The sequence below is a fragment of the Sipha flava genome, unplaced genomic scaffold, assembly GCF_003268045.1.
Source record: "Sipha flava isolate LNK unplaced genomic scaffold, YSA_version1 197_pilon_pilon, whole genome shotgun sequence".
Lineage (NCBI taxonomy): Eukaryota > Metazoa > Arthropoda > Insecta > Hemiptera > Aphididae > Sipha > Sipha flava.
In genome coordinates, this window is record NW_020272774.1 from 2,169,292 (window position 1) to 2,181,458 (window position 12,167).

The 12,167-nt window shown below is 27.7% G+C and overlaps 1 protein-coding gene across 1 annotated transcript; it reads right to left on the minus strand.

Annotated features, from left to right (window-relative positions):
• Positions 1-2,191: 2,191 nt before the first annotated feature.
• LOC112681814 (CCR4-NOT transcription complex subunit 1-like) lies at positions 2,192-3,728 on the minus strand. Its single transcript, XM_025552128.1, has 3 exons — positions 3,435-3,728; positions 3,078-3,257; positions 2,192-2,560 (listed from the first exon to the last, which is right to left on the minus strand). The coding sequence occupies exons 1-3, from the start codon at positions 3,726-3,728 to the stop codon at positions 2,192-2,194; spliced, it is 843 nt and encodes a 280-aa protein (XP_025407913.1).
• Between the last annotated feature and the right edge of the window lie 8,439 nt (positions 3,729-12,167).

Here is a 12,167-nt window from a genome sequence, read left to right on the forward strand (position 1 = left end):
TCTATTCTCATTGCACATTCTGTAAATTTAAAAGAAACATGTGAAAACTTACATTTACTGTTAGAAAAAGTTCAATATCCACTACATTAGAGGATTTTTGGTGGTGACTTAAAATTTTTGGGAATGTTATTAGGTCAACAAGGTATACTAAGTTTCCATGTTTTTTATGCGAATGGGATAGCAGAAATCGTATGAAACATTGGACGGTGAAGTATTGGCTAAAAAGACAGAATTTAGAACTGGGAACTAAAAATATAATAAATCATAATTTAATTGAACCACAAAAAGTTTTATTATCTCCTTTATACATAAAGTTAGGAATAATGAAGCAATTTGTAAAGGCCCTTGATAAAAATGGACATTGTTTCCAATATCTATACCATAAATTTCCTGTATTATCTGGAAAAAAGCTCAAAGAAGGTATATTTGACGGACCACAAATCAGAATACTAAGAATAATAATACTATGAAAGATACAGATTTTCAAAATAATATGACCACCGTAGAAAAAAAAATGCATGGACTAGTTTTAAAAGCGTGGTGTCGAAATTTTTAGGTGATACGAAAGATCTAGATTATAAATCGATCGTAGCTGATTTATTGAACAATTTTCAAGTATTGGGCTGTAATATGATTATAAAATTGAATTTTTTAAACTCGCTTATTGACTATTTTCCGGAAAATTTGGGTTCATTAAGTGATGAACAAGGTGATCGCTTTCATCAAGACATCAAAAAGATGAAAAGGCGATTAATGTTGATAGGATGTTAGTATGATAGCCGATTACTGCTGGTGTTTAAAACGTGAAAATGAAAAACAAAGCTGCAAAAGAAATTCAAATAAATTTAGTTTTTACGATCCTGCAAAAAAAAGAACTGAAAACAGATTACTTTAATACACTTTTTCTTTAATACTTTAAAAGTAATAATGTAAATAAACAATTTTTTTTGAAATAACTATGCTTAATAATAATTTGAATTTCACTTTAGTTAAATTTTTAGAAATTAAAATATTTCTTTAATTTAAATAGCAAATAAAATAATATACTAATAATAATATACTATCTTATAAAACCCAATTGTAAAAACTAGACGTGATAGAGACAAAAAAATTCAGATTTAAATTTTGAGCATTAAGATCTATAAAGATCAGGTAATATTATACAAACAACAAAAACAAAAAAATATTTCACAGGACTGTGTTATTGTAATCCAGTCGATTTACCCTGTTTCGTCCAGAAAATTTTTTAATTATTTTTGATTATCGTTTTTATTTTAACCCTACACGAACCATCTAACGTATCATGTATTATATTATATAATAGTGAAAAAACTGTAACAAATGTTCAACTTATTCGGTAAACTTTCTAACAATTTTTCTTTCATACAAACCTTGTCCAGAAAATTGCAATTACAACAACGACCCCAAATCAGTCAAATCGATCAAGCCGTTCACAAGTGATTATTTTACATACATAAGATAATTTATTTTTATATATAAATAACGTTGTGCCTTTTAGTATTGAACATTACCTTGTATGTGTACAATTACATGTTCAGAAATACCAACCATGGAGTAAATGAACGTAAAAACTATAATTATTTTAAAAATTATTGTTTAAATTTTGATCGTTTTATAAACATTTCATGAACTCAATAATCATGATATAACAAATATATGCCATTGAAAATCAAAACAAATCGTTATAAAGTAAAATAATTTATGTAAAAATGAATATATTACGGTTGAAAAAAAAAAATTTAAAAAAAAAAACAACTTATTACACAACATTCGTTGACATTTTGAAAAAAATCAAAAACACAGATTTGTAAAATAATAATTTTGGTGCATAAAATACAAAAACGAAATTTACAAAAAAAAATCAACAAATTCAATAGTTAATAAAAATAACCATTTGATCATAATCAAAAAAGTAAATATGAAAAATAATAATGACGTGTAGAAAACACAAAAACAAAATAAAAAGTCAAATAGTTTTGAAATGTACCATTTCAAACAGGTAAAACAGCTTATAAAAATAAAAAAACTGTTTATAGAGTATCCCTAAGGTTTTACTTGGCTATAAGGTGCAAAATTACATATTTTAGTAGACATTGCTTCCTTCGAATTGTCATCGTTTATAATTAAACTGCAATTGGTCCAGTTTCTCTTCGCTAAAATTTTAATAATACTAATTAATCTTGAGCTTGATATTTAACGCTTTACACAGCTTTTCGATTTCGACTTGCACTTGTAGCGTCGTGTTGGGCTTCTTGTACAACTCGAACAGACAGTTTATTATAGAAGCTGTCCACGGACTGTCCGGACCTAAGTCTCCCTCCGAGCAAGATCCGAGTATGTTCGTCACCAACTGCACGACGAACAGCAGCTCTTCGCTACCTTTCTCGCGCGCTTCGTTCAACAAGTCTTCCAAGGCAATATCGTCCTTCGATATCGGTTTGTTTTGCGCCAAAGTGATCATGCCCAACCAGTGTCCCAGATTTTTGATTAACCATTTATCCGCCACACTTGGAATGCCGACGTTTCTTCTCAACAGAATCTAAAACCATAATATTTACATTCTCTGTCAGTACAATTACAATATAATTGAACTAGTTTATTTTATTGATTTGATTGTTATTGCGATATGCTGTACAGAATATACATTGCGGAGTGAAAATAGTAGATTAATATGTATATATACTATATTGTAACGCGCAAAACCTAATGCCCCATCCACCAATAATAACCATTCGCTTGAATTTATCCAGCACGACTAGTCAACTCTTAAATAGGATTGAGGAACAAACATGTATTATGAAATTTTTTTTATTCTAAAAAAATGCAATACTTTAAAATCTACATAAATTCTCAGCACTTCAAACAAATACAAAAATTCATAATATTCATAACAGGGTATCTGTTTTTTTATTCAAATGATTACGATTGTATTTTACAAAGATAATTTTAGTAGAGATTATTTTTATCTTCGTCTAAATAGATTGTTGATATAATATCTTTATCTTTATCTAGAAAAAAAAAAAAAAATTCCCGGTTCAACACTGCTCGTCATTTACCTTAATTTTCTTGATGGTATCCGACAGGACCATCGAATTCAGCCTTTTGTTGTTCAAACAATTCAACACTCTTGAGTACAGATCGTGAAAGTTGTACTCGTGTCGCACCCGTTTTAAGACAATGTACCTGGACAACCACGGCAAGTGTTCTTCGGGGATCAGAAGCTTTATCGCGTTGCACTGTAACAGAATCATAAAACACGGAAGGTTAGTAAAATAAGCTGTTGACAAGATTGTTTCACTAACGCTGCAACGTTTGTTCGTAGTATGAATTAATGGAAAAAATTTAAGAAAGAAAAATAAATCAAAATGGAAATATCAACTGTGCATAATCAACGTATTCGTATGGATTCTTACCTTGGTTTCGAGATTCGTTTTACTCAGGCTGTTGATAAGATAACGAATTTCGCCCTGTACAGCTTTGGACGGTACGATTATCTTGTCATCGTCAACCGTCGCGGCGATCGTCGGAGGTTCCGATTTTGGCGACGCATCGGCCACCGCGGCGATCGTCGGATCAGGTTTTGGCGTTTGCTCGCAGATAATCGTGTCTTGGGACCGCGAATTGTTTTTTTTCTCGCCGCTATCGGTTTCCGATATCGTTTGCTCGTCGGTGGCTAGTCGTCTAGTCGGTGGTGTAAGCCTGACCATATCGTCGACCACGTCCTGCGCATAACATAGAAAAAATGGTTGGAACCAGAGGCGTAGATACCATTTTTTTTTTTTTTTTTTTGGGATGGTGTTGAAGTTAATTTATAATATTATATCTTAATACGAGGTTCTACAAAATAATATTACATTTACAATGGTATTATTATTATTATTATGTCCCGTATTAAATTAAAATTATTTTGTTTAATAATTAAATATAATAATAAAAAAAAAAAAAAATTGGGAGTGTGGAAACCCCAGATACCCTCCCCTCTGTACCTATACCACTGGTTAGAACCAATATCTAAATGGTGTTTCAAATGAAAACGATCATGCGTTTCGTTAGTTTTTTACACAAATATCTTTGTTTGCGTTCAAACGGTACCATTGGACGTATACGAACTGTATAAAACAAAACATTATATCAAGTAGCAGTGTTGGGGTCGGATCTAAAAATAAATTTTAAAAAAAATACATAATTAAATAATTTAAATCGGACAAATCCGAATTATGACTACAGAATTTCATTGATTAATATAGTTTAAAGCCTAATCAGCGTCCACTATTCACCTATTTTTGATTTATAATATAGTTATTTAATTATTAAGATTTAATAAGTAATTAGTATTGTATTACGTTATTTTTCAGCATTTCAAATTTACCTCAATAATATCCGGTGGAAAATCATCAACTTTATCAATTTTTTCAAGCCGGACACACAGTTTCGAAAAATTTTTCAATTTTGTTTTAAATCGATCAAATGCTATATAACTGAAATTAAATGCATTAGCATTTTGAGTATTCCTCAGATCATATAATATATAAGTAATAATGGTTTTCAATGTATTTTTATCACTAAAAAATAAAATAAAAAAAAATATTTTTGTTAGTTTTTATTTATATCGATAGAATTTGATTTTTAAGTTTATGCAAATTAAATAACTTATAAAAGGCTACTTACGATATAAATCCATGCTTTAGAAATCCGCCAATGAAATTAGCCATTTTGAAAATATTTCGATCTGAGTATGATGAATATAAATGAAAATCTTTGATTAAACGTTTCACCATGCTACAGATAATTTCCTACACGAATAAAAATACATTGAGTTAGAAAAAGGAATATTGTAACAACAGTTATAACTAATTTATCATGACAATTTTAATAGTATGATATCAGTCTGATTTAACTACTGAATTCAATGGCATCGTCATTTTATTTTCCATGTAGATTAAGAAAGCATCATTCGCTTCTATAGGAGCAACTAGGGGGGCGCAATAAGGTTTTTAGCATCTCTGAATTCAATTATAGCACTCCTGTTTTTGTTTTCAGATCTATATAATCTATAATAATTACAGTTAAACACCATTTAATTTAATTTTCAGCAATTTTAACACCCTCAATATTCGGGCTCTAGTTGCACCCATATTCACTTGTTTATCGTTGTAACTATTTCAATTTGTGCCTCAAAATTCTCATCAGATACAAATATAGCGAATGAATTATGTTATTTGTATATATATATATACATATATGTTACGGGCAAAGTATACAATTTGGGCATTTTATACATTGTCCGGACAGTTTAAAATGCCCTTCGTATATTGGGAAATATAGATGACGAATGAAATGATTTAATGAGATATGATAAATCGTAAAACATAATTAAAATAAAGTCAAATTATTATCTGTAATTAGTTTGTTTGTTCTTATCATATTTTTACAATGGGGATGTCTGCTTATCCACATTATACGTGTGTACGTGACATAATATATTATTATTCTATTTACTGATTTATAAGTTATATTATAAGTAGTTGTAATGATTATCGTGCAATCGGCTTTTTACCTTATCTCAAAAATGAACTATTTTGCAACCGCGAATCGTTTATATAGTGCAGGTTAATTCATTCAGTGCGTACCTAATTATTTATTCAAATATGAAAAAGTTTAATGAAGATTTCAATAATTTGTTAAAAAAAAAATTCAAATACTTCAATTTTTACCAAGTTAAAATATGATCAATTAATTTTACATGTAAATCAATTAAAAAACAATGCAAAAAAAAAAGAACCGAATGATTATAAACTATTAAAAAAATATAACGTGGTAAAAGTTTCTGATGTTAACAAATTGATTGTACCAGTATCTGAAAACAACGAAATTAAATACTACGTACATAATGAAGAGTTATTTGATGTTATACATAATGTTCATTTATCGATTGGACATGGTGGACGAAACAGGAACAGGAGGTAAATACAAAATATAAAAATATCACCAGAGATATGATTATGCTATACTTAAATAGTTGCGAATCATGTAAAAAAAAAAGGAAGCACAGCCAAGAAAGGATTGGTGGTGCAATTAATTATATCTACTGAGATGAATTAATCAATAATATAAATACATGTCATTATTCATTGATTTATCATATTTAATTAAATCATATCTATATATTATATCTGTTATCTATATTGCCCTATATACGAAGGGCATTTTATATATTGTCCGGACAATGTTAAAATACCCAAATTTTATGCTTTGCCTGTAACATATATATGGATATACAGTTCCGTATTTACGTGTTCTAGGGGTTAAAACTTCCCCCAATATTTCTAAAACAAATGATTGTTGCAATGCTATGAAAGCTTTGCCTACATGTAATATATTCAAATATATTTAAATAATGAATTATTTTCATTACACTACCCAATTTCAACTGTACAAAATTAAAATTATTTTCGTTGTTACAAAGGATAAAGATTTATTTACATAATACTACGGACAAATTAGATGTATTTTTTATATTACTAAGATTATATTATACTAATTATCATTAAGTCTTAGTAAATAATAAGTATCATAATTATTATAAAATGTAATTAGTTTATAATTGTTCTGTGTAGAAAACACTTGATAGGTCGGCAATGCTTTCAATCAATCGGAAAGTTCATATTTAAAGTAATCAAGTATTGAACGAATTGGCATTAAAAAAAAAAGTCGTGTTCCTTTAACAGTGTAAAATTAACTATTGAATCTATGCAAAGTTTAATCAACTTAATTATAAAATTACCAGCTAATCTGAAATCAGTTAATGTTTTATTCATTTTTAATTTTCGTATTTTGTTTCGGTAACAATTCCAATCACAAATTTAAATAGTAATCCAGTTTTTTTTTTTTATAGAAATATTATAATTTATAAGGTGTTTTTATATAATTGAGTTATTTATATAAGTGCATATATAGGTTAACTATAGAAGTATAACCGTTACTACTTACTAATGATAATTACTTTTGCTTATATTTTTAGTTCTAATGCCAGAGGCTAAAATATATACTTCTTTGGTATGCACACTTAAGGATTTTGTCATACTCCCCTTTCAAACGTTAACAGCAATAAGAAAAAAAGTTAAAATAGTTGGTATTTTAGATTTTGCTGTTGATACATCTTGGAATTTTAAAAATATGTAAAATAATTTAATAATAAATGTAAAATTAAAAACAAATACCATAATATAAAGCAAGGGCTTATTTGAGTTAAGGCCATGGGAGGAGGGGCAAAACTAATTTTTCTTTAAAACAAACTAAAATAGAAAATATTAAACTTTTAATCAATAATTAACTTTCAAAAATGATTTTAAAGTATAGCAGTTGGTAAGGAGTGGGTGGTCAAGATGTAGCCGTTTATTGGTTGACTATTGATAAAATCTATTCTCAACATTTAAAGCATCCCTTAACTAAACAATAATGCAATCATAAAGAATTATTTATATTTTAATACATATTTTATATTTAGTTTTAGTTTTATTACGTATGAAAATAAAAAAATTAATATTTATTTTTATTGATACATTTTAGTTATTTTAATTTTTCTCATTCATCTGTAGAGAAAAATCAGATGTTTAATCAATTTTAATATTTATATTACATTTATTTTTTATTCATCAAAATTAGCATTCGATTTCATGCAATTTTAACAATTTAATAAGTGAAATACAATCATTATGATTGTAAAAATTATTTTTTCTAGATTAATTTTCAAATTCGTACTTATATAAATTATTTTAAAGTTTTACAATCCAATTTTCATAATCTAAAAAATTTCAAAAGCATTTTGTGTGTTTTTAGGAGTTAAAATGTATTTTTACATGCAAGAATTTTTCTATTCAAATTTTAACCTTTAACTGGTATCGTTTATATCAATTTTTCATCGTATCCATCAATTGTATTTTAGTCCATGGCTTTGGACTACTTATATTTTTCTGTATCAGTCACAATAATACATTTTTCATTTCATGAAAGCTATTAATATCTGTTGCGAGTCATTTATGACTCAAGAACACCTGTTACGCATTTATTTTTTTATATCTTGTAGTCATGTAATTATTATATTGAAATGGATAATTTCAGGCTTTGCCTCAAATTAATTTTAGCTTAGGAGATGGGTGATGATTAAGATGTCAAATTGAATGTAATAATATTATTTTTATATTCAAAAATTAATTTATAAATATAGATTACAGTCCACCACCCGTCTGTCCAATTAGTGATTAGTCGAATTAAATTAATGTAGAGTTAACTACGTATATATATATATTTTTTTTAATGAGTGATTTAAATGTTATAAGTTGGTTAGAAAAAATAGATGGTGATAATTTGAGTGTTATGAATAGGCTAAGATTTTGGACTTAAATTTTTTTAATAATTTTACAAATTTAAATATGCCTTGAGATGCATAAAATATTGTTTGTAATTTATTAGAAATAAAAATAATTTATGAACTTGATTATTTTTATTTTTTCGACTTAGTATCTAAGCTAAAACAAAAACTTAGAGTACTTCGAACCTGATTGTATAAGATACAAAATAATATTAAAATAAAAATGACTAAACAAATGTTTAAAAAATATCCATGTAAAATTGTATTGTTAAAAAAAAACTAACTCAAAATAATATTTAATATAAAAAACTATGTCATTAGGGAAGAAAAGATCATTTGAGTACTAATAATATGATTAAAAAAAATAAAGTATTGAAAAAACGAAAATTTTTAATGTTATAAACAATGAAATTATTTGGTTATTACTCCATAATACCAGTTACGTAAATGCAAATAAGGATAACTGTTAAGGGTTAAAATGAATCAACATTATAGATTTGAGTACTAATTACTATTAATTACCTTATGACGAGGCGATGGAGAAGCATGGAACCGTTTGAAAATATTCAGCACATCATCGCTGGATGGATCGCTGAAGATACGTTGGATATAATTGTTGACCCGTTGGTCAAGTGTGGTGAGCGCCATAATAAATATTTATGTATGGTCTCAAAATAATACAAAACAATTCTAAATAGGGTATTAATTATAAGAAATATATTTAATATAATTAGTGCCTATAATGTGAACAAATTGCTTGGATAGTAAAGACTTCAAAAGAGTCAGATGTTAAATGATCCGCGTCAAAACAGAAAGTGTGCTCGAAAAATGTACTCTTTCGGAAACTTTAAATCGTTTCCTTGGTGAAATAATAATCATATAGTGCTTTCCGTTAAGCCAACATATTAATTATAATAAAAAATTAAATAATGTAATAACACATAATGTGTTATCAGTTTTATTTTCAAAATAAATGGCGCGTTAGTGCTATTGGTTACTAGATAGCCATTTTCGATATCGACGGTTCGCATATATGATTTTGCTTTATGAATCCTTTTACGTTATATTTTTACTTTGTTTATAATGCCATTATTTAAAAAAAAAAAAACGATTTCATTTTATTTCAAAGCTATTTACAGGATTTAGTAAAGTGTTCACCAATGTGAAAAATTGGGTTCAACATCTATGATTATAATTTTTATTATTTTATTATTATTTCTTATTAGTTATTAGATTTTTTAAATCTAGATTTATTCGAAACATTGGACGCCTAACCGGAATATGTTATTCAAAGACCGATTGGCATTGATTGGTAAATTATGGATAAGTCGTTGTATATTTTAGCTCTAATATATGAAAGTATTGCAATAATTTTAGTGTATTAAAGCTAATTCATAATATATTATATTCTATATATGTATATTATATAATATATTATATAATATAGGTACATTGTATTATATTATAGTATATATTATAATATAAAATGTATATTATGCATCGAGATTTCAGGAAAAGAATATTTTGATATTTGGATATTTGGATATTATACATCAAGTATATTTCTATAAAAAGAACTATGCAAAAAAAAAATATGTGATAAAAAATATAAAAAATGAAAAAAATTAGATTTACCTAGATGATTTCAATAGTACAAGCACATCCTATGAAAATTATATTATCAAATTATAAATTTTTACTCATTATTATCTTCGTAGTTCATCAGAACAACAGTATTATTATTTTAGTTCAATAATAAAATTACGAAAAAAAAATATTAAATAATACAATTTTAATTTATTATAGCTATAATTATCTATCCATATCGAAGAAAACATGTATCAATGACCAATATTTTAGTAACTGTTGAATTTTACGGGTTGCGGGTGTCTGTAACCATTAAGGAACATGAAAATAATAGAAGGGCTTCAGCACCCCCAGTTTGTTCACTGAAATTGCGACCCTGGACATACAGTAAAAAAATGAAATTATCTACATTTTATCTAGGTAAAAATATTGATTCCTTTATCTTTATCTAAATAAGCTCCATTTATGTTATCTTCATTTTATCTAGATAATATTTTGGTAAAATTATCTTATCCCATCTAGATAGTTTTTTAGTTATCTATTCTCATCACTGGAGACTACTTAATTAACCTCCACGTAGTGTCTCCTTGATAATGCTAATAGACTGTAGAGACTCAACTCTGATAACCTAAAAATATTTGTAGGGCTCAATTCAATATTTCCGGGATTATAGCGGTGACGTAAACAGGATTGCTTCAATGAGGGGGAGATTAGGTTTATACAATTGGTACAGAAAAACATATTTATAATTTTGTTGTACGATTACTTTATTTAAAATATCTAAAAAATCAAAAAAATATTTTTATTGCTTAATTTCATTACATATTATATTAATCGTAGGTTTCTTATATTGGTTGCTTATTTATTTAGGTTATCATCTGGGTGTAATATCATATCACTGTGTTCATTGTCAAATTATTCAGTCTATTTTCACGCGTGGTGTTTCGAAAATATGTTTTTATTCCTTTTAGTGTTGACAAAGATCGTTCACAGCTAGCAGTTGTAACTGGGAGAGTTGGTAATCCTGAAGAAGTTTGAAAGTAGAAAGAAAACTAGATATATTACATTTTTGAAGAGCATTAATGGAATTTTTTGGAAAATGATGAGTTTCTGCAAATTTTTTCCACATTTTAATCTCAATTACAGCTGCTCACACACTGCAATTTTAATCATCTTGATAAATTTAAACTAATTACTTTACTATTTCGTTCGTCAAATATACAATTTGATAACAGTAAAATGAAGTCCACATTTTAAATTATAGATCTGTGAGATAAAAATCGATCATTTAATTGATTCAAACATTTGAAATTATGCTGAAAACTATGTCAATGATGATTCTGACTTTGATGGGACTGTTGATACATATGATAATCTTCATGTATAATAAACACGAACTATTAAATATACTACTCTAATTGTATGCTTTCGTAGACAAAAGGAGCTAAGAGCGTATCCAAATAAAAACAGCTTCATGGAAACGCCAAGAGAACGAGTAGAGTCAAAAATAATCTAAACTTTAATCAATTATCTAACTTTGTTTAGATTGGCACCCGTATGTATTGTCTCGTCTGACACATGTACTGCATAGCAAATTCAAATTTAGTAGTTCAAATGCAGTGATGTAGATTTAATATTAGAATAAACAGACTTATGGATGTGATGTCCAATTAAGGGATGAAAATACTAGTACTCAAAATACAGTACAGTCCCTGCATGTAAATTTATATTTAAAGACATGGAGAAATCCCTAATATTCAAGGGTTTATTTCCATTAGGAAAACATGGCGCTGAGACACTCTGCACAGACAATATACTATGGTTGTTTACGCGTTTTGCTCGTTTTTACGGAGCTCCCGGACGTTTTTATAGTGTCGAGAAAATTATGTTCTGCAGCCGTCGACAGGATTTACGATTGAACGTTTTGCTACTATTGGGGGGGAATAAAAAAAAAAAATGTTTTCAGTAATATCCGATCGATGGGCGAGTACATAAATATAATATAATTCGGAACGCGAGTCTCCCGCCGTTTAATGTCTCAATACAATCATAAAACAACGATGGAATTACATGCTACGTGCGAGCGTGCCCGTATACATGTTATTATAATGTATACTTTTTACGCGACCAGTCCGTTGTGACAAAACACATTTTCACGTACGGTGCGGTTATGGTTAATAGAAAGCGC

Coding starts and splice junctions, on each gene's coding strand:
- LOC112681814 (XM_025552128.1), bottom strand. CDS start 3,728: ATGGTCAGGCTTACACCACCGACTAGACGACTAGCCACCGACGAGCAA. Junction 3,258..3,434: donor AAACGAATCTCGAAACCAAG/GTAAGAATCCAT, acceptor ATTCTGTTACAG/TGCAACGCGATAAAGCTTCT. Junction 2,561..3,077: donor ATACCATCAAGAAAATTAAG/GTAAATGACGAG, acceptor TTATGGTTTTAG/ATTCTGTTGAGAAGAAACGT.